Genomic DNA, 23,299 nt, shown 5'->3' with positions numbered 1-23,299 from the left:
GTTGCCATTTGTTCGCGGAAGTGGCTTCTGTCGTGACCGTGGAGGGGGGAGGCAAGAGGGGGAGGAGGAAGGGAAGGAAAGGCAGAGGAAAGAAGAAGTTAAGGCTCATCTTCTATTAAGTTATCCCAAACTTATACGGAGCCTGACGAACGAAGACATCGACGTCGTGTCCCGCTTGCATGATACTGAGCTGAAGTTTGTGCAGCAACAGCTTGGGGGGCAGGAGGGGCAGTCGCTGGAAAGGGAGGAAGAGAGCTGGTAAGTTGCTCGTTAAAGTTGACTGGCCGCACTTTTACGGGTAGGGTAGGGGGGGTGGCATGGTGTACAGTGTGTGTGCTGTGCTCCAGTCCCGCAATTATTGTACTTAATGAAAGTTTTCGGAACACTTTCTGTGTTTCTGTGACGTGCGTGTGGAAGCGTTGTTCTGCGCGTGTACACTGTTGTGTCTGTGTGATAATAGTCGATATGGTGTTGGTTGTTGCCTGACGGGGTTGATAGAAATGTCCATTATCAGACTGAGCTGTGCACACACTAGATAAATGTTTAACTCATGCGCGTTGTCTTGTTGTCAGACTACTTTCCTTTTAAAGATGTTTAGAGTTCATTGTCTGGGTCTAAAGTCTCAGTAGCTTTGAGTGCACCAGCCTAATTGTAGCATCTGTTAAAGTAGTTGGGGATGAAAAAATAAAAAGAAGAAACGATGACCGATAGACTTTTTGTGACAGCGAGCTTAGAAAATAAATTTAGATCAGGACATCTATCCAACTTTTTTCATGGTAAACTTGATAAATCAGTATCCTAATATGGAGTCACAGCTGAAAAGACTGACCCATGAATCAGTGATGACAAATAATTATCATGTATTGTATAAAAGTTGCCAAATTCTGTAAGGTTCCATCTTCTCCAGTGTCATAGTCTTTGTTTTATATGATTGGAAATTGGATTTAAAAGGGTGAAAAGAAATGCAAACTAGTTAGGAGAATAACTAAGAGCGAATTTTTATTTTTTGAGTGTTCAATCAGTGCTGAGAAATGGAAAAAAAAGTCAACTGAATCATTTCGGTAAATTTGAACTGTTGATGTAATCAGACATTTCATTTAAAGAAAAAAGAAGAATATTATTCTGTTGTTTTGTATTGTTTTGATCTGAAGATATGTCTTCATTGGCACGTTTCCTGACAGTCCAGTTGAGCAAAACAAGGAATGTTGCGACACCATCGGCGGCCGAGTGGCTCACATGGAATCTATAGAACATCCAGTAAGGCTGAATGTAAAGTCAAATTTTGTGTATCGCTTCTGATTGGATCCCCTTTGTTAATCTAGCAACAGACCCGTTAGTCTTTCCAGCGTCTTGGCATTGTGTTTGAATACTTCTTGAGGCTGGAAGAACAGACAAAGTTCATGCAGAAACATCTGCAGCTTTGAACCTGTCAACATGAAAATGCTCCACTTCCAAACCGAGGAAACATCTACAGCCTGCTGAGGGCTGCCCAGCCATGTTGCCTAATTCAAAACATTAATTAGAAAAGCTAATCAAAGCCTCATCACGCGCAATGATGGATTATTTTTTTAAAGAATTCAGTATTTCACGTTACCCAATCTGTAACCTTCCATGTGCCGTAAGTAAACACTGGTGTTTGCTAAGCTCTCGGTTAAAAGGTCCTGGCTCACAGCCGAGCTAAATTGCTCCAGGCTGTAGTACGTTCTTACTCAGATAAGCTATGGAGTCTATCAGTGGGCGCACACACATAAATCTGTACACAATCTGAAAAAAAGGTTAGTTGTGTTCTTCTGTGCGAAGCGTATCCCTTGGAGACACACCTCAGATGTGTTGAAACAGGGTCGCTGTGACGGAGTTAAAAGTTCAGCGTGAACGAGGGAAGGACAGACACACTATAATGGAAACGCACTGAAGGGTATGTGGGATGATTGAGGCGACTGAAAGCAGTGGGCTCGGTGCTCTTATCAGGGTCAGCCACACCGCTTCAGACCAGCAGCCCCTGACATGATATTAAATGCTGGAAGTTATCGCCACTGATATAATGCAGGAGAGGAGAAGGTCTAATCAACAATAGAGTCAATAAAAAAAAATAATGCTAGATTCGCACACATGACAGCAGCCAGACAAATAAGACACGCAGATCCGTGTGCACACATACACATACGAGGGCAAGCGTGGGTCGGACAGAAGGACATGCCAAGACCCGATCTGTCAGTCAAAGCCGAGCGCCACGGCCTCGCTGTCACAACACCGGCAGAGTCTAAAGTCTACTTGATTAAAGTTGGGTCTGTCCAATTCTGCTCGAGCCTCATCAGTCACAAGGGGAAACTTCAACCCTGAGTGACGGGACGCGGTGACGTCTGATTGTTGTAGCCTCACTCGCACAGGTGTGTGCGCAGAGGCACCCACTGAGAAACCCACCGCAGATCCACAAGTTTTTTGTTTTTTTTTCAAATTTATTTTCTTGTAAGCAGCGCAAATATCAGTGTTGACCTTGAATTAGTCTTGTAATACTTGAAACTTTTGCTATTGACAAAACCCGGTGGTGAGGTGAGGGGAAGCTGTTGTAAACATGTTGAGTGTTGACAGGAGGTACAGTTCTGCGTGGGTCACTGGCCATTTGTCGAAGGGTGTTTGTGTTTGCTTTTTGTGTATTCGTGTGTGTGTGTGTGTGTGTGTGTGTGTGTGTGTGTGTGTGTGTGTGTGTGTGTGTGTGTGTGTGTGTGTGAGGGAGAGCTTGTTCTGAAAACAAACTGTAGGAGTTTGTTTTTGAGGTCGTAGCATGCGGTCGTCCATCTCTACCTTTCAGACAATGGGACTGAGTTTCGGCTGCGTTTCCTCCTGCAGCGCTCGGTCTGTTGCTGCACAATCAGTGCGCCCTGTTTGCGGTGCAGTGCGTCCTCGAGTCTTATCAAGTGTGACGGTAAAAATGAGATGCAGAGGACAACTGCACCACGTCAAGCAGAGCCTATTACAGGGCAACACGAGCACTCAGAAGTGGAGTTAAGTCAAATGTCAAATCATGATCTCTTAATTGGATACTTGTCAGAGACTGTTTTTAAAGATGAGACTCTGTGGTACTCAGTTGCGCGATGTATATGCAGCAGATAAGTATCTGTGTTCTAATCTGTCATTCTTTATGCAGAATGGTGAGACTGCAGTTTTAGAAGGTCCCTCGTCTTGCAGATCAGGGCAGTTAATGCAGTAGCTGTTCAGTCAAAACAAGGTCACTCCATGCGCTCCTTTAGATTACACCCTGTGCTCATAAAGAACGACTGCAGTGAGATGCTAATCATTCTGGAACAGTAATGTAACGGCACAACGCTAATTTTACATCCCGAAAACAATGTCTAAAACACAGCGATCAAATAACTGCTGTTACTTTGGCAGCGAAATATGACTGAGGGTCACAGCAGCAAAATGATTCATATTCCATCCGACTGTAAGAAGTGTCTTAATACTAAGTTTTTACAGTCTTTCCACAAGTTGTTATGATGACGTTAGTGAAACTCATTCTTATAAGTCGGCTTGTAGTTCCTTTTCCATATTCCATATTCCAACCCCTTCATTTTCTACATATCATCCCTCAAAGAGAGGTATGTTTGGGGGTAAGGCTCGATTAACATTCATGGTAGTCAAGGGCTGACAAGCAGTTTGTGGGCGACAAACCAGGAGGTATTTCACGTGCACACTATTTCAATTCGTGAATTATTATGCCTTCAATTGTTGGTTGAATTGACAAGACCTTTTCCCCCGTCTAGCTGTGTTGGCTTGTCTTAATCTGTGGTTTGCTCACCACGTATGTCTTTTTTTGTTTGTTTGTTTGTTTGTTTGTTTAAAAGCAGCCATACAGTAATTCTGTGGTGGTAAAGTGGTGTGAAGTTGGCTGTGTGATAATGTGTAAACAAATTCTGACAAAAGAAGTCTCTAACAGCTTGAATGATGCTACAGACACAGTAGACACATAAGTGGTAGTCAGAAATTACTCAGTTTAACGGGGAATGAAGTGATGAAATAACACAAACCGTTACGGCGAGGGGGGAGTTGTAAGTGGAAGTTGTACAGTAAGAGGAGCCAGGCAGAGGGTAGCAGGAAGGGAATGATGGAAGGAGATAAAAATGAAGGAGCGTGGTTAGAGGGGGGGGTTGACACAACCTAAAATAGCCAGCTCACATGTTTGCTGTGTGCGTAGTGAGCTATGAAACCGAGAGGAAGACGTCGTGCTGCTGAATGCCTGGCTAATCTAATGTTCGCCCTCAGCTTCATTTTTGCCAAGTCGAGCGCCATGTCTCTGTTTGCTTGTGTGTTTGCGTTACAGAGTTGTCTCTTGTCAGTTACTCCTCTCGTCCTCGCTGTTCTTTCTGCGCTCTCAAAGTTAGTCATCATTGTCTTTTTGGTCTCCATGATGTGAAAAGATTTTAAGTTGTGCCGCCCTGCAGTAAGAAAAGGTCGCTGCCTAAGCTTGTTAACTCATCTGTGTTAATTTTTTTGGCTTAATGTATATACAGGGTTGAGTTAGGCAGGTCAAATCAGATTACACACACACACACACACACACACACACACACACACACACATGCAGACACACGCGCCAGCATACAGTATAAGAGCAGACAGCAGATGTGGCCCTGCAGCATGTGCATTAGATCCCGAGGCCTGCTTGTCTCTGATTGTTTCATCTAATAAATCCTGACTAGATGCAGCTTCCACAGACTTCTTCAGCTTGCTTAGAACACTTTCTAACTCGCACTGGGCAAGCTGTGACAGAAACATCCTACACATGCAGTCCTTTCAGTTAATTCCTCTCATTCCTCAGGGTATGTTTCAACACGCACACTGGTTTATCGCCCTTCTCCTATCGCTGTTGCTCTGTCTTTGTCTCACTTTCCATTACTTTCTCTTACTCACTGTTGCTCTGTCTGTGTCTTATTTCAGTGTTGTGTCTCTGTGTGCTTAATCAACTGTGCTGTTGATATCGAGGCGGTCCCATGATCCTCGACACAGCTGATCCTGAGAGCAAAGCATGCTGGGGGGTCAAGTAGCTGCAAGGGCGGCATTGGAGCACTCTGTAATTGGCTGTTTGTGTGTTTGTGTACCATGTGCTGATGTGCACTTTGGTGTTTTTAGTGTTACAGACTCACAGCCAGCCTGTTGTGGCCGATGGAATATATGGTAAGACATTCAAATGATACAACCAGCTAATAAAAAATAGAAAAAAAACGCGCACTGTGGCAAAGGAGTTGCTTCTCGTCACTTTAAAGTAACAGGGTTTCTTGCACCTGAGCACTTCCAGTGCTGATTCGCATCCGAGCTAGGTTGGAACCATTTCTTTCTGTTTCGACCACCAAAGCTCTGGCCCCGAAGAGCCGGTGCTGCACGAGCACCAATCCATTAACATGGATGTAGAAGAAGAAGCAGGGGTGTAGGCACATGAGCGCAGCGTTGCTCTCATTTTACTGCTGTTTAATGTTTTATATCGCTCGTTACATCTGTGAGCGCCACACAATGCTCCACATAGATCTGCACTGACAATCGCTGTTCAGATCAGCTGGCATTTAAAGAGCTCGCTGGAAACGGCTTCCATAAAGCCTGTTTGCACCGCCGTTCATAAATACCGGTTGTTTATGGCGGTGTTGTTTATGACAGTGCTGTTTATAACAGTATTTGAAAACTAGACTTGTTATATAAAGAGTGCAGTTTGCTATGAAAAGGAGGCAAACTCTGCGATCCGTGATCCTGCTTTTGAGAGGATGATATAAAAGAGGAAGAGAAACTGCAATGTGTAGCCATGCACTGTGTGGTCCTCCGCTGAAATTAAGAATACAGTGGAGGGAGGGTCATACGTGTTAGGAAAGACATTTAAAATTCCATAATGACGTGGCTCTTTGGCTGCAGAAAACCAAACCACTTCTTAGCTTGAATCAACTCGGAACCCGCCGTGCGCCAGCCCTGAACCAGCACTGGAGCTGCTTTGATCAAAAAGGGGTCAATGTCAACTAAAAAGAAAAAACTCCAGTTTGATGTATAAAACAGTAGCTTTTGAAGAGAATGATGATACGACTTGGGGATAGCTTAAAGTAAACAAACCTTTAAGGAATGAATCGTTTGGCCCAGCTCCTGTAGGAGCGTTAACATTTTGTGAGTGTTTGAAGCTGTGGGGCTGCATGATTGCAGCAAAAATCCACAAAACTGACTCAGGTTTTAGTGGGAGCCTGATAATTCAGTTTGATTCATTTCTCATTCTGTCAGTGAAATGAGGACATTTTAAGATGGGTCATTTCTGTTTCTATATATTTGTTGTAATTTAACTTTATTCAACTGTGAAGTGAGGAGACTTTTTTTTTTTTTGTAAGAGGATTATTCAGCAGATTTTGAACTGTCTTTAAAGACATCGTTTTAATTGTACAGTTTGCATGTAAAAGCATCTTATTTTCCCCTGCATATTCCCCCACATATTCCCAGCATATTTTCCCCTGCAGCAGTTTATAGGACATATTTAAGTATGTCACGTCCCTTTTTGGACAGCATGTAGCCGTGCATGAGTAATCATGCAGCTCTGTGTATGTAAATTTGTGGTTATGCGCAGACTACACTGAGATGCCTTTCTTCTGGGTTTACTCAGATAAACGAAAAGCAGTGAAAGCTGCTGATTAAGGTTTTTTTTTTTTTTTTTTTTTGTCATTTTAGCGGCTGCAGGTTGGGATCTTGTTAGACCGCATTGCATAATTGTCAAAAAGCGAAAATGGTATTCTTCAATAGGGTGAGAAGCAGGAGTTATTCACAGAGTTGGATGAGTTATATCTGAGTGAGCCTTTTAAAGTATTGGGTGCTGTAAAGTATTGAGACTGTTCACTAGTCTTATATAAATCCAAGATGGGTCATGAATTAGAAATACAGAATTTCTGATGATCATTCAGTCACCCCTGAGCCACAGTGTGCCATGTGTTTCACTGGTTGTGGGCACGCTGCAGGCTAATGGTGGAGGATGCTGTTTTCACTATTCCTCGCAGAAGTCACTTCCAATCATATCTCTATACGGTGATGGATGTGGCACTGTGCAGTTTCCTGATTCTTGCCTGAGCCCTCTAGTAGCCCACATGATGACGGTGTAGCGTTCAAACATGGCACTGCAGGGACTCTGTTGGGATGTCATTTGAGGACTTCTTTGCTATCCACTCTGCCGGGTTCCTGTGGCACTTTACGGGTGGTTTCCTGTGCTTTATGCAGCACTGTCTTCTCATCAGATACGCTTGAATGTCGGAGCTAATCTGCGGGATCTCTGCTTTCTGCCTTCCTGTTCTTTCCCCTTGAGTGCTGTAGTCATGTAGCATGGTGAAAATTTATTAAGTTGATGCAAGTGTCCTTTTATTTAATAATTTATTTTTTTTAGTTTGGCCACTTCCATCAAGGTTACATAAAGTGACCTCATGTTACTCTGTACTCCGTGTAGTGGGAGGGAGGGGAGGGGGGTGCTCCTATTTCTCCCCCTCATGAACTCTTTTTCTCAGGTTACCAAACATGACCAAGAGAGGAGTCCTGAATGGAAAACATGAACGACCCAGCCTCTCCACATGTGCCCAGCTTGAACACACATACACCTCCTCTTGCCATCCTTCCTTCTTCCACATCCACATCCCGATTCCCCCCCAGAGTGTGTGCATTAATGTGCAGGAGTGCAGCATCTCACTGTGCATACACATGTACACTGCTAAATGACTCTGGCTGCAGAGAGGAGATGGGGGGGGGAAGGGGAGGAAACAGGAAGGAGGTAGCATGGGAGAAAAGAAGGTGGGGAGGGCACATACAGGGGAGCACGCTTGTGTGCGTGTGTGTGTGTGAGAGAGAGAGAGAGTGGGAGAGAGACGATAAGAGAGGAAATGGGAGGCAGCATCACCCACCCAGACTGGGAGGAGGGGGAGGGCAGACAGCATGCTCGTCCCTCTAACACACAGAGGTGGAAGGAAAGTGGGCATGAGAGACAGACGTGAGGGGAGAAGTGGAGTACAATGAAGGAGTGCCATTGTCCATCCAGGCAGCAGTGCCATTTCACCATCTGCTGAAAGAGACGGAGAGACAGAGGAGGGGACAAGAAGAAGAGGCAGCCAAACGGAGGAGAGGAGAGATGGAGAGGAGCTGCCGGCAGTGACTTTGTGAATTAATCGAGCGGAAGAGCGGATCAGAGGAGAAGCACGTTTTTCAGGGAGTGGACGAAGGAAAAGCCAGAAAGGGGAAGGAGAGGACGAATGATCGGACAGTCTGTGGCTGTTTAAACATTAATGTGGCTCTTGTGTGAATTTGGAACCCAGCTTTAGATGAATAGCCCTGGATTAACAACTGCATTCTTTATAAACCAAAAAAAGGAACTACTTATGTTTTGCCATTCATTAAAAAAGGAAATAACAATATGGCAAATGTATTAGACTCACTTCATAGAGAAATGTTTTAATTACTTCTTTCTTTGTGTAGATACAGACTCCCTCTGTGACTTCTGGTTTTTCTATTTTTTCCGCGCATAGGAGCTACTCAGCATGATGTTATACAATCATCTTTGTTAGCTGCCGCACAGAATATTCAGGTTGTTTTTATGCAAGTTTTCTTAACATTCGTTTAAATTTTAAACATGGATAAAGTGTAGTTCTTGTTTATACAGTTAATAGACAAATGGTTCTTGTTGTCTGAAGTGTTCTCAGTTTTACATGCCCTACATGGAGTCGGTGCATGCAGCCGACGCAAGTTGTCAACATTGATTGGGTTTTATGGCTGGCGCTATGCCGGTCAAACTTTGATCATTTCCTGAACCGTATTGATCTTTCTAGGAGTCTGTAGTTTTTCCTGCCGTTGGATGAAAAGGAGAAAAAAAAGCTCTAATGTGGAGCCTTTGATTCAGCAGCTAATTGCTTGCCATGTGATTTGACTAAGCCGTTATCTCTTTGAAGATTTCTGCTGTTGCCGGGACTTCTCGGCATATATTCTCCGCAGGCATCTCTTTTAATGTCTGTTGCTATAGCAACGGGCGGCAGCTGCAGACAGTACGAGATGTAAAGTTCTTCTTCACTCGTTTTCTCTCTAAAACTGGTGCTGTTCCATGAGACAATTGTATACATTTCATAGATGAAGCTCAGAACACTTTATTAGTCTATGGTTTTGTGAGGTTTTTAGACCTGTCCTTTGCTGGACAGAATTTTGTTTCTTTACCGTCCTTGTGGAGCTGTGTTTCAGGGTTGTTCAGGTCACCTATTTCCCCCAACCCAATCCGTGTGTTTGTCCAGTTTCAGGCTGTTCAGACCATTTTATCAATGTCTGCAACAATTTTTACCAGTCAAGCTGATGGGTATTATCAGGCCTGACTGGGTAAATTAGATTGTTGCTCTGATTTCACTTGTATATATATCACTGGCTGCAGCTGCTTGGCCTCAAGGCCACTAATCATTACAGTAGCTGTACTGTTTTTGTAACTGTCTGTTCCTTTTACTTTGTCTGTTGGTGACTCAGGATTTCTCTTCATGTAGAGGGTTATCTCCTCTGCAGTCACCTGACCTACACTGTGTTATGTGCACTGAAACGTCCCAGGGCCAGGGTTGACTCTGCTCAAAGAGCATTTCAGCAGCCCTTTGTTTAAGAACACCTGGAGTTTCCTCTCTATTGTTTCCATTTATCGGTATAAATTTGTATCCATTTATACCGGATTTGTTGCCTTTTTGAAGTGTTAATCCTCCCTGGACTCAGTTTTAGTTTTATTAGGTATGTGACAGACTGTTTTATTTATTCTGCATGCCCTTTGATTGCGCAACTACTTGGTGTCTTTTGTGACTTTTCTAGCCATACTTCTTTACAGCTTTCTGGAGATCATCCCAGCCTGTCTGGCAGTGCTTGAGTCAACTGGATCCTCCATGGTGCTTTTAGGCCAAGACCAGATGGATGGCTAGCTAGAATTGCTAGACAGTCCCTCTGTGGTGCTAGACTAGTGTAGGCGACTGTTCCTTTGCCATGCATCCAGCGCCCACTACAATCTTAAGTACTTCAGGCCTAGTTAATTTCTGAAATGTTAGCCTATGAAAAAAATCAGTTGATTTGCTTAGCATTATTGAAACACTGGTGCCGAATTTACAACCAAGTTGTCAAGACAAGGTGTATGCTCTCGATTGCTTAAGTAAAGGTCAACAGATTGTAGATATGACTAGTGCCTCAGCAGCACTAAGGTGTAGGCGAGCCAGCTTGCTGCAGGACTGTAGGTGTAGCCTTGTCTCCTACTGAGGTCAAACGGTGGCTGACTGTTTCATTTGGGGGATTTGAGTTGCGAGAGACTGTTAATATAAACAGACTGTTTGCCTTCTAGGTTGGACTATGCGGAATATGGGATCTTACATGGTGTCTGTGCGGTAGACCTGAGACCTAACCTTGTGTTTGATAGGCCCAGCCTTAAATAAAGAGGGAGGCTGCCCTGCATATGACACTTTACTTGTTCATATCATATGCGACTGTGTCAACACTCTTCTCTCAGGTAGATGACTATAATCTGGGCTTGTTCATTTGGACAGGCCAGTAATAAAGTCACTGGGTGAGAACAGTTGTGCATATAGATAACAGCATAACAACAGTGAGCAGTTTTTATTGAGCTGCTGGGCAAGTGAGTTCATGTTGAACCCCGACGAGTCTCCATTCAGGGAACCCTGGGTTGGGAGTTCAAACCTAACCAGTCAGGTCTCATAACCATCAAAACAAGCCCACCGCTAGTCGTCATCAGCCGATGACCTACATTCTACAGTGTTGCATCACCACCGTGCTACTGCAGTGTGTGTCACTGTATCAGACACAGACAGCATCTCAGACTCAACCTACTGCTATCTAAAGGTGCTCCAGGAATGGTGCTCCCAACCGCAGTGGCCAATTTTAGGAAACACACTTGAACAAAGGCCGGCCCTCTTATTTTAGCCATATCAGGAACCTCAGTCAGGAACAGGCTCAACTATACCAGCGAAGTCTTAATTACTAACTTTCTTTTCTTTGGGTTTTCTCTTGGTGTCTAGAACTGACCATGTCTAACCTCTAGCCATCCATAATCCTTAGTTAGAGAGTCAAAAAGACAGGGCTCAGAGTTAAATATTAGAGTGAGGGATCGTTAAACAGGACAGCCTGGAGAACGGGCGAGCTGTCGAGGGAGGGGGAGAGGGGGAGCGGGAGATCATCTGGAAGAGGAGAGAGGAAGTAGTGGCGCGGGAGAGGGCGGAGGCGTTGGAGAGACAGAGGTTGGCAGAGTACATTGTGTGGAGGAAGCGAGAGGACTTCCAGGAGAAGAAAGGAGACAGAGAAAAGGGAGGACAGAGTAGAGGGGCAGCGAACGAGGCTTCGCCAGAGGTAATCTGGAAAAGGAGAGAAGAAGAAGAAGGAGAAACGGGAAGGGAGAGAGCGAGGGCCATTCAGAGAGGACACGAAAACATTTGGAGGAAGAGGGAAAGGGAGTAAAAAGGGACCCGGTGACAGATTTCAGAATACGATGCACATGAAAAGTAGGCATTAAAGAGAGTGCACTGTTGCCAAGAGTTTGAGACTAGCCATACATCAGTAAGTCTCCTCACTCTGCTTTAGCAGCTCTAAGCTTTACTGAGCTCTGCAGGTGCTTGCTGTATTATCGACCAGTTGAAGTTGTGTATGATGTGTGCTTCGCTGCCGTGTTAATGTGCACAGCCCCTCTTGCAATCCCCTCGTTGACTGCTAATAGGATTTTTATGAGCCTGTGTCAGGCAGGATAGAGCTGCCAAAGGGAGCTGCTTCACACAAGCACACGCCAGGACACACATGCACAGATAATCAAAGAAGCATTGTGGGCAGGGAAGGTTTATACCGCCTCACACATGTAGACACATTACGCATAAGTGCGTGAGACACATGTGAGGGGGCGTTCAGAGAGACAATCACTTGTGTTGGCTCTCCACGGTGCTGGCAACAGCTGAATAACTGGCCCTCACTAAGGGGCGTTTGAACTGGGACAAGATACTCACAGATATCGTTTTACATTATGGCAGAACACCAAGATGAACACTCTGTGGAGAGCTAAGTATCAGTCCCCGAGAACTCGAAAAACAAAAAGATTACAGAAGAACTGTGGACAACATGAGCTGTACTGGTGCTCTCAAAACCTTTTTTCATCTATATTCTACCATCATCTGGAACACCCCACTTTTCCTTGGCACCTTCTGTCATTCTGCCTTCACTGTGGATAAAGCTGTTTTTGAAGCAGTTTGGTTTTGGCTGCCTGGTAATGAGTGGAGGATAGACAACCAGACAGATGGATGGAGCGCTTACTCTGAGCAAGACAGACAGATGGCTGTATGTTCTTTAGAGAGAAACTTTGAATCGTGAGACAAAGACACTTCGACATAATCGCCACAGCCTGTGTGGACCTGCAACGGCATAAAAACTTACACTGCAGATTCATGATGGAGCTTGTGCCGAAACCCAAGTACACCCACATTCGGAGTGATTCGCTGAGTTCGACCGATGAAACAAACTCGAATCCGTCATCATTCCCTCCTTCCAGCCCTGCCACCCCCTTAACCCCCTCCCCTGGTTTACCTTCTTCTCTCTCCTCCTCGTCTCTTACTCCCATCTTGCCCCCCACTTCTCCCCGTCCAGCTGAGAACAGCCCCACCACCCTCTGCTCCTTTTTCCCTAGGATGAGATCCCTTCGTCTGGATGTCTCGGCTAATCTTCTCCCAGGACTCAAGGCCTCGAGCAGGTCGCAGCAGGCTCAGCCGCCTGTTGAGTCCTCTGGGGATGACAGGAGCAACTCTAGCTCCTCCCCGCCTCTCCATCAACCTTTTCCCCTCCTAACTGCTCCCTCTCCCCCTCCCCGACCTCCTCTTCAGGACATGAACCGGCTTGGAGCGGCGTCCAGGAGGGCACGGGTGGAAGGAGGCCAGCTGGGAGGAGATGAATGGACGCGCCATGGCTCCTTTGTTAACAAGCCCACCCGTGGCTGGCTGCATTCCGACAACGTAGTTAGCACCGCTGGTGTTTCCTACACTGTACGGGTAAGTGAGTGGCACATTCTCACCAACCGCTAGTTTTAATACACAAGTATGCATCTCATTATCCAGCCTGTTGTCTGTAGGGCAGCATTTCTTTCTTCCTCTGTTGTGTTGTTCCATTGGCCCAGTGGGACTGTGGAGTAGAAAATGTCTGATGTTAATGTGTTGCCTTCCTGTTTCCTGGGCAGTACATGGGTTGTGTGGAGGTGCTCCAGTCAATGCGAGCGCTGGACTTCAACACCAGAACTCAGGTCACCAGGTGAGCTTACACACTACTCCACTTTCCACTTCTCTCCTTTTATCATCGTGCACGAGGGGGCGACAAGCTGATGTTATGGTTAAATTCAGAGAAATGTTGGGCATGTATACTCACACACCCCACTCACCTCTCATGTGTCTCTGCTTGCTTGCTTTCTGTCCTACTTCTGTTCTAATTTGCTTGCTTTTTTTTTTTTCTTTATATTGTTGGTTGTTTTTTTTGGTTTTCCTTTGTGCCTGACTGTGCCTGCTCATATGTGTGTATATGCACCCTTGCTGCCCTAAATTAGAATGTTCTGGAATCCTGGTGGTTTCCTTCTGGTTTCCGTAGTGATGTTTGTTTCTGTGGCAAAGACGAGAGCAGTTGCCAAGGACGATAAATTCTCCCTCCCACTGCCAGATCTCTTTTAATCCACATAAACGTGTATCCAGGAAGGTGTGAGGGTTAATGACATCATTGCCAAACACGCTTGTTTTTAATGTTTCAGGGAAGCTATCTCTGTGGTGTGTGAGGCAGTACCCGGAGCCAAAGGGGCCCGCAGGAGAAAGGTACGTACTACACAGCCGCACAAACCCGCACACACCCTTACAGAACATTATTTATTTATAAGGCTTAAGTGGACAGCAGTGGGAGGGTTTTTCTGGATGAGAGCTGGATATAGCTTGATTGTCCACCCTGTGGTCAGTTGGCTGTTCAGTCACAGGCTCTCCTTCACAGACAAATGCCCAGGATTAAGCAGCTATCCATTTTAAAACATTGCATTGACTTTTATTCATTTGTGGACATCCTAACCTAAGCCTTAATCCTAATCATAACCTGACCTGAAGTCCCACCTTACTTCTAACCTTAACCAGGCCCCATGCACACATTTTCATAGCTATCTTTGTCAAAACAATTCTCATCCGCCTACTCTGAACTTAACCATTCCGAATAAGCCTAACCACTGCCTACATGTAACCATATCCATAGCTCTAAAACCAAGTCTTGACTATTCAACATATAGCCTCACTCCAATGGTTCGAAGCCAGATTTTGTTTCTCACAAAGGTGGTGGTAAAACTACACATTGACATACTACTATGTGATCTTGATTTAGGCTGATTGTACACTTCTGTGGTTAGTGGGTTACTCGCAGGTAATTACCAATCACTCTGGTTTCTTTTCTCCCTCCCTCCTGCCTCAAGGGAGGCTTCTGTGGAGCCAGTGTCAGACTAAAGCAGCACTACAGATTAACAGACACAGCCGCCAGTCTGCAGTTTAAAGACTGCATGTCTGTCTGTGCACAGTATTCCTGTAAAACTAAAAACATCCACCCAAACAGTCTATAAAACAGGTGGCTAAATCCAGCTGCCTGCTGCCATAGCAGAGTTTAACCAAGGAATGTCTGGCAGTGTAGCACACCAGACAAAATACAGTTATAGAATATAAACTAGAATAGATTAACATACTCTAGTCCCTCTTAACTTGCTGGACTGAGGTCAGTGTGGCAGTGTGTGTGTGTTCTTTCCTTACGGTGCTTTTCTCACAGCATACTCCAAACACTGTGGAACAAACATGGATGAAAGCCATGAGAACATGAGGATGATTGGGATAAACGGGCTGGCCCAATCGTGCTGGCATGGTCTATGTGATGTTCTCGGGCAAGACGACAATATGTGAATTGTGCTATCTGTACCCCATTTGTCACTGTTGGCCACGGAGACCGGATCACTTTCACAATTGCAGCTGTTCTCCCACTCCCACACACGCCGACATTCCTCAATGGACTATTATACTTTGGCGATGTCAAAAGAGAAAGAGAGGAAAAGGAAAAAACCTGCTGCTTTCTGTTTGTGCACCCTGTTTTTTTATTACAACTCATGGCTTGTATCCCTCTCTTTTGCAGCCTTCCTCTCGCTGTCTGACGTCCATCCTGGGAAAGAGTAACTTGCAGTTTGCTGGGATGACAATCAGCCTCACCATCTCAACCAGCAGTCTCAATCTGCTGGCCTCTGACTGCAAGCAGGTTAGACTGAAATCAGCTTAGTGGAGACACTGTTGTTTTCTCAAAAACTCTCTGGGTAAATCTGTAACTGAAAGCCAGGCAGCAGAGATGCACCCGATTGTCAGAACTCTCTGTTGTAGCCAGAGGTGTGTTTGTTGACTGAGAATAAGTAAACATGGGGATCTCTCTTCTTGGGGGATTTCATGTGGTTTTATAGAGTTATCACTCTGCGTCACCTGCCGCGCTCTTAAACCAATTATTGTTTGTCACTGTTTATCTCTACATCAAGCAAAGCGCACAGCATCGTGGGATGAACCCGTGTGGGGTAGGCTGAACTTTGTGAATGTGTATATCTGCCAATAGAAATAAGCCAGTGAGAAAGAGAGCAGGTGAAATGCTGGGAAAGCTGTCAGTGCTGATTACTTAAATTTCCCTCAATTATATGACAAAAAAAAACCCTACCCTGAAAACACTTTTCCATCCACTGAAGCATGATATATGGTTTGTTGTCTGTAATCAGCATGTGATGCAATATGTTATGCATATGTCCCACTATAAGTGTTTAAACTGCACATTGTGCTTGCCACTCCCTCAAACATGGTGTGAAAAGTCCATTACTTTTGATAACCAATCGTAAATTGTGATCACTTTAAACTGCTTTTGCATTCGTATCAATAATGGAAGTTTATGTAGTTCGAACAGCTGAAATGTTATAGAAGATTGAACCAGACTTATATGAAACACACAGTATATCTTTACAATTCGCAACGTTACTGAATGTGGTCTCCTGATGAGAGCATTGTTCTAACTTTCTGGATAATTCAGGGCTGCTCAGATAAACTTGGAGCATCTCCACTTTGTTTAATTTTCTCTGGATGCTGCACAACTTGTCTTGATTCTTGTGTTACCGCAGGGCAGGATGTGATCCTCCTCTTAGACTGCTTCTAATGAGTTAATAGCTACTGAGCGGTGTATCTTTAGGGAGATGGTATACAGTTGTGTACTGCAGTCACATTAACACAAATAAGCATTTTGTTCAGCGTATATATCCATTCATAAAAGAAGACTTGGACACAGACCGCACATTATGCACATGGAGTATTAGCAAGTGATGATGTTGTTAATCCATCATGGGTGCTCCATCCTTACATTGTTTTTTTTTTTTATCTCTGCTGCAGTTGACTGGGCTTAGTAGAGGAAAAAGCTTTTTCCTCAGGAATGATTCCATATTTGTTACTCCATCCAAACACTTTCGTTTCACTTCCCACATACTTCATCTCACCCATGTGCTCTCCTTCTCTTTCTCCTCTTCTCTTCCTATTCTCCCTTCTTTTTCTCCACAGATTATCGCCAATCATCACATGCAGTCCATCTCCTTCGCCTCTGGAGGAGACCCAGTGAGTCGTCCAACCCTCTGTCTCAGCTAAAATCTCTCTCTGGACTTTTTCCATCTTTCTTCAGCCTGCACGTCCTTCCTTCCTGTCTTAAATCCCTGTCTATTCTTATGAATACCACTTACTTCATTGCTGCCTCTCTGGCTCACAGTCTCTGATCACATTACTTCCTGTTGCCTCTTTTTCAGCTCAGTGTGTGTTTTTAGCTTCTGCTTCGACTTAAAGACTTCAGCTTTTGCTTTAACCGCTTCCTTGTTTTATTCTCAGCTTTTTAATCTAAATCCTTCACTTTCTCCTTCTATTGATTTTTCCCTGTCCCCTCCTGCTCTAACTGTCTTCCCCTGTCTCGCTCCCCCAGGATACAGCTGAGTACGTAGCATATGTGGCCAAAGATCCAGTCAACCAGAGAGGTGAGCAGAATCACCGAGGTTGCATCTGCCAGTAAAGAAAAAAGCAGAAATTCAAATGTTGAATTATAACCACGATCATCCATTTCCTGTATTAACTCATTGCACATTGAAACAACATCTAGAATTGCATTTTCAGCAAAAACTGCAAATGAATAAGAAAAAGGATTTCCATTACAATAGAAATAATTCTCATTAAGCAGATGGAAAAAAAGCACCATTTATCTTTATTCCTCTTTGAATTTGAAACATCTCCCACCAGAGCTGGGACATTTCCAACCCAGTGTGCACAGCACAGGAAGAAACGGCACATTCATCACTAAATAAGCTTAAGAAGCAACTGTCCTAAATTCATTTGCTGAGATGCTGAGTATGTGAGCAAATATTTGGTTAAAACAGAGGTAAGCTGTTTGAACTTACATTAAGGTTCTAACACCTTCTAAAATAATATCCATCATTTCTCAATCTGTGGTGAAACTATAGCAGGTGAAGTGAATGACTCGGACCCTTTACCGTTTACTGTCCATCTTGCTTCAGCGAGGCACTTGATCAAAATACACGTGCCCACATAAAATTTGTTCTCTGCCTCCACTTGAATTTATTTTTCTTGCTGAGCACTGGAATGCATTCAAGGAAATGTTGCTGCATCCTCCTCTTCAGTTCTTTGTGCCTCCATCATTGCAGCATGTCATATCCTGGAGTGCTCGGAGGGTTTAGCCCAGGAAGTAATCAGCACCATCGGCCAGGCGTTTGAACTGCGTTTTAAACAGTACCTGAAGAACCCCCCCAAACTGGTCACACCTCATGACAGGTAAATGTTAGATGTGAGCCGAAAACAAGAGTTTGTGTTTGGACTTTGTTGGTTTCTGCATGTTTCCGTATCTGCTTCAGTAACACCCCTGTCTCTCGCAGAATGGCTCCATTTGATGGCTCTGCATGGGAGGAGGAGGAGGATGAGACTGCTCCTCCTCCTGAGGTCCCTTATTATAATAATTTCCCTGGAAAACAGCCTCCCCCTGGTGGACTGATTGACATGAGGACCCGCCCAGGAGCAACGCTGGTAAGAAAAATGCAGAAAAGAGATGAGATGATGGGATGAGATCTGCTCACAGACGTGGTTCAGTACATTCAAACACCGGTAGCTCTGTGTCTGAGAAATTTGCAAACTGCATGTGGTTCAAAATACTCAAATAAGGCATGATACTAAACTGTACCTGTGTGCGATCAACCACCTTCGCAAAGTAGTACTGGCCTGCTTCCAACATAATGTTCAAACACTTGAATACAGCGTGTGAATGTGCCTAAATACAGCTGACACAGTCGCTTCTGCTGACTTTAAAGTCAGTACTTTTCCTTTGCTGCAGACTCAGCTCAGAAGTTCTGAGTGAACATTCAGTGTCATCCTTTTGCAGAGGCCATGTTTGAGAAAGTGGGCAACACTTGAGTAAAAAATGATGTAATATCTCATCAGAGGTTAGTTTCCTGAATTGGGCACAACCACTGTAACTTTCTTGCCCAAAGAGTACTACACCCAAGTACACCTTACCTAAGTGGACCTAAGTTTGCCTCTCCAAAGACACTGTTCACATGTATCAAATGTACTATTTTTGGCTAACCACAACTCTAGTACATTTTGTGGACTATCAAGCTTGGAAGCTGAGTATAGGCCACTGTATCCCAGCTGGAAAAGGCCTGTTTAATACATAACATTACAGGCCTTTAAAATGCTGTTAAATGAGCCACAGAAGCAGTTTATTTCAGGATGCTCACATCATGCAGTGGCTCATTATTTGTTTGTGTGTCTCTCTGTTTGCAGCCCTATGGACAGCAAGGTCAGAATGACATTCACAAGCAGCCTCTGCCTCCTCTGCCAGGTGAGCTCAGTCTCTGCCCGTCTTTATCTCACTTCATACGTCAGCACTGGGATTCTCAAAGGGAAAGATGATGGGTATTAGTCAAGGACACTTTGAGGAGATAAAACAAAGGTTTTTCCTTGCACCTGTTTGGATAACTTGTGATTGCTCCGTTCAGATCACCGTGCATTCTTAATAGCTTTTAATAAATTATACAAATTGTTTTGGGAATCCCTCAGTTAAAGGCCAAACATAAAAATAAAAATAGGCCATGTTCAACCCCACAGACCACCTACTGTATTCCTTGTCTCTTATCTCTCTTTAAATGATTTAAACATGATTTTTTATGTACAGCTTGTAATAAATGATCATTTTCTAAGATCTCTGTTGTTCTCTTGTGCGGTTTTTCTTTAGTGGGAGCCAAAGAAGGGGCTCGAGAGCTGTTTGATGACCCGTCATACGTCAATGTGGATAAACCCCGTCCTCCGCTTGCAGCAAATGGAAATGCTCACAGAGATGCATTTGACATGAGTAAGAATCCACCTATGCTGTACAGTTAATTAATATGCTGCGTAATAACTTGATAAGCCAAACTCAAATTGACATCTGTCTGCAATACAGTGGTACCGTGAATGAGTAGCTTGCTGGGAAACTAAATAAGAAAGGTAATTAGTTACAGGATTTCACACAAATGAGATGCGTGGGTTGTAATCAAAATGACAGAAATCACTGGCAAGTACGATGTGCTATTTTACGATGTGGAAATGAAATAAGGGTTGATCATTGCCTTGGAGATTAACAGTGGTTTGCACTTTACGTTCCATATGACTGATGCAAATTGGGGAGTGGAGCTTTCCTCAGTGGGAAGCCTTGGAGGAAGATGAGAGAATAAGTGTCTTTGTCCATTACAGGGGCGAATTTGTAAAGCATTACTGGTTGACTGCATTAAGTTTCCCCCGTTGAAAAATTAGTCCATGTACAGCAGCTGTCATTTGATTCACAGCCCACTTTAAAGATGTCACTCTTTGCTGTACTAAAGAAAAATTGCAGACAGAACTGATGGACCAAATGTTATCTGTCTCCCAGATGGATTTCACCTGCAAAAGCGCAGTATTACAAATATGTGTTTATTTATTTTTCAAGAGCCATTTGATGATGCCCTGGGGGTTTCTGGACACGGCGGCCCGTGCTCAGTGACAGCAACGCCCTCTCTGGTGCAGCAGTTGCAGAATGAAATCTGGTTCCACGGAAGTTTAAGTCGCAGGGAAGCTGAGCGACTGTTGACCCGAGATGGAGACTTCCTGGTGCGGGAGTCTGGGACCACGCCCGGACAGTACGTCCTCACGGGACAGCAGGGGGGTCAGGCCAAACATCTGCTACTAGTCGACCCCGAGGGAGTGGTGAGTCATGGGGGGGGGTCGGGGTCAAAAGGGCAACAAATGTCCAAGGGGAAGGAGAAGCATTACTTGGCACTTTTTTTTCTTACACTGAGCATAGTCGTGTAGGTGTGTAGACAGTAACACTTCATTTTTCCCCCCCTTTTTTTAGGTGCGCACGAAAGATCATCGGTTCGGAAGCGTCAGTCACCTGATCAGTTACCACATGGACAACAGACTTCCCATCGTGTCAGCTGGGAGCGAAGTGTATCTGCAACAGCCAGTAGAGCGCAGGGCCTGACGCGACACACACCAATGAAATACGCCACCAAAAATAGGCACACGCACTCTCACAGCAAATCGACACAAGACACACACACACTTTAACATGCTGGGGTACTCCTAGCAACACTACACACAACACTCCTACGGAACGTTTTCTATGAACACGCCAAAAAAATGTAAAAAAAAAAATTAAAAGAAGAAGAAGAAAAAAAGTATCACCAGTTTCTCTGCAAAATCACTCACTTGCTGCTGTTGCTAGATATTCGTGCTAAACTGTGACCTGCAATCCCCCATCGACCCTATAAACTATCAGGTGCATCCCTCCGACGCAGAGATGAACTGCTTCAATTTCTCAGCCTACTGTGAACCAGAGAGGAGCCCTTTAAGAATATCATAACAGGGCGGAAAACAAATGCAATTCTTTTTTAAGACGAACAGAAAAGATCTATTGACACACACGAATATAAAAGATATAAAAACAAAACACTTAGTGATACATGGACTCGTTTACTCAAATTGTTGAACTGAAGAGGAACGTGAATGGATGTAAAAGCCTGTTTCTTTGCTTGGGAGGGAATAAATATTCCCTCAGACTGTCGCTGGAGCTTCTTAGGCAAAAGACTGGATGGAAAGAGTTGTTTGTTTCAGAGACTGCACCGGGCTGCAACTCTCCCTTCAAGTGTCACTGGAGAACTTGAGCAGCAAATGTGACTCTGAGAGGACTCTGGCTGGTGAATATGCATACAAAAGTTTGCTTCCTATCTTATCCGGAGGGCCACCCCACCTCCAACCATTCCCTTATTAAGGACTTTTGAACTTTGACCCTTGGAGGAAAGCCTGTATGCAAAATTTTGACTGTCACGCTAAAGACCATCATATATATGTTCTTTTTCTTTTGTAAATCAGTCTGTCATCTTGAGTCTCATCACTCACGGGACATTTGGAGTACAGAAGGATCATAAAAGCTGTACCTCCCTATTCCCTTTGCACACACAAATATAACTCAGCTTTACAACCACACATACACATACACACACATACACACACACACACACACACACACACACTCTGCACCTCCTGTCATGCCAAAGATCATGAACTTGGTTGCTAACTGCAGATAATGAAGCCATGACAACTGTCAACAGTTTTGTGTCATATTCATATTAAAATCGGCCTGTTTTAGAGCAGAGAAAAGCGATGCGATTGTGCCTGGATGTAGTATCAAAAAAACGGAGCCTTTTAAAGTACACTGATGTCACCCACAAACACAGAAACTGGAAACATTTTGAAAAGCATGGAGCAGATCCTTTTAAACGGTTGCTTTTCATTAACAACTTAGTATGTGTTTGCATTGACAATCTATGGGTTTTATCTTTTTGAGTAAAAGCAAAGATGGAGACACAATGAAGTTCCCACTGCAAGAAATATTGCAAAAGTGTGTTCTTGTAAAACGTGATTGTGTAAAACGTGTGCATTGTGAGGGGAAAAATCTCATTTCTTTTTAAACTTTGTATGAAACAAACTGGCTCCAAATGACTTAAAGATCACGTGTTTGTGAATGACGGCATGTTTCAGCCAAATGTTGCTCCTTCGCGTGCTGTTTTCACACGAGCTTGCGAGGATCTGTGGGGAGACGTTTGCTCTCTTTTCTCCTCCCTCAGTTCATGATGTTTTTTATATCTTTTTAATTGTGCCTTGTTTCTGCGATGCAGTCACGTCACTTCAATGCAGTCTCACCTTATGTACTTAATTCAAATGTTATCAAATGCAGGAGAATCTCTGAGTACAACAAAGACTCTGCAAAAAAGGACACTCCAAACCCACACACACAAACAGCTCCAGTGATGGCAATCTCCTCTGATGCACATTCTTGCATTCAGCTTCTAGTCACAGATACTTGATGTCACCGTTGGGGAGGGGTATATTTCTTGATCACCTGTAAATAACATGAATTGTTAAATGATCAGCTTATTGTTTCCATTGTGTATTTAAAAGACTTGTATGATGAGTAACTGCGTTTAAGGGGAGCTCATTTTAAAGCCAATTGAAAACCGTCTAAGAGATTGAAGCCAAAACCTTGAAATACGAGAAGGGAGCTTTCTGTCCTAAACCTTAACTGTCAACCAGTCATCAGGCGCTGAAGTGGGCTCACATGTAATCCACACACACACACCCACACCCACAAACCAGAGTGACAGCTGGGTCAGTCGGACTCACACCCTGCCTGTTCAGTTTTTTGTGGGTCAGAAATAGGAAAACCAGATATTTTGCCATTACTGTGTGTGCCTGTATTGCTGGAACACTCACTTGACTGTCTGTATCATTAGTGAACTGCTCCTGTGTTACCATTGTCCATCACAGTTGCCTTTGTTGCATGCAGATCCTTTCAAAAGACTTTGTGGTTTGACGTTCGTGACGGTGATCGTGTTGATGATGCTGTTGTACTTTTTTGTGTTTTTGAAAGCCAAAGGTTACTTTTGATTAGCGTGCACAGATATTAATTTTTACTTTATATTTTTTTTTTCGGTTTTAATACTTTTGTTGTTCTTCTGGTTTGTTTTTGTTTGTTTTTCGGGAAACATATCTGTTTACACCTGTATCTGAAAATATAGATTGCATATATAAATACATATATCATTCATCTGTCGCTGTGAGTTTGGGTTTTGCTATGAGCCAATCAAGCAGTGGGGAAAAAAAAAAAAAGAGCAGCGCAC

At 44.0% G+C, this 23,299-nt stretch overlaps 1 protein-coding gene across 3 annotated transcripts; it reads left to right on the top strand.

Annotated features, from left to right (window-relative positions):
- The first annotated feature begins 31 nt into the window (after positions 1–31).
- On the top strand, positions 32–23,232 carry shc1 (SHC (Src homology 2 domain containing) transforming protein 1). Of its 3 annotated transcripts, XM_075465541.1 has the most exons (14): positions 32–258; positions 5,128–5,172; positions 12,867–13,031; positions 13,217–13,287; positions 13,775–13,835; positions 15,172–15,291; positions 16,614–16,667; positions 17,023–17,074; positions 17,756–17,882; positions 17,984–18,131; positions 18,888–18,945; positions 19,339–19,455; positions 20,068–20,324; positions 20,473–23,232. In XM_075465541.1, exons 2-14 carry the CDS (start codon positions 5,161–5,163, stop codon positions 20,599–20,601), a joined length of 1,371 nt encoding a protein of 456 aa, XP_075321656.1. In that variant the 5' UTR covers positions 32–258; positions 5,128–5,160; the 3' UTR covers positions 20,602–23,232. The 3 variants fall into 3 exon arrangements, with proteins under 3 accessions (XP_075321656.1, XP_075321657.1, XP_075321655.1); XM_075465542.1 differs by lacking the exon at positions 5,128–5,172; XM_075465540.1 differs by lacking the exons at positions 32–258; positions 5,128–5,172 and having other exon boundaries at positions 7,814–13,031.
- Positions 23,233–23,299: the final 67 nt, after the last annotated feature.

This window comes from Odontesthes bonariensis, chromosome 5 (assembly GCF_027942865.1).
Source record: "Odontesthes bonariensis isolate fOdoBon6 chromosome 5, fOdoBon6.hap1, whole genome shotgun sequence".
In the NCBI taxonomy this organism is placed as follows: Eukaryota; Metazoa; Chordata; class Actinopteri; order Atheriniformes; family Atherinopsidae; genus Odontesthes; species Odontesthes bonariensis.
This window is presented reverse-complemented; position numbering and strand designations above follow the sequence as displayed.

Bases quoted from the DNA above. Each gene is read 5' to 3' on its own strand.
- shc1 (XM_075465540.1), top strand. From the start codon at position 12,435: ATGATGGAGCTTGTGCCGAAACCCAAGTACACCCACATTCGGAGTGAT. The intron at 13,032-13,216 runs GTAAGTGAGTGG...TTTCCTGGGCAG, and splicing joins GTGTTTCCTACACTGTACGG to TACATGGGTTGTGTGGAGGT. The intron at 18,946-19,338 runs GTGAGCTCAGTC...GTTTTTCTTTAG, and splicing joins GCCTCTGCCTCCTCTGCCAG to TGGGAGCCAAAGAAGGGGCT.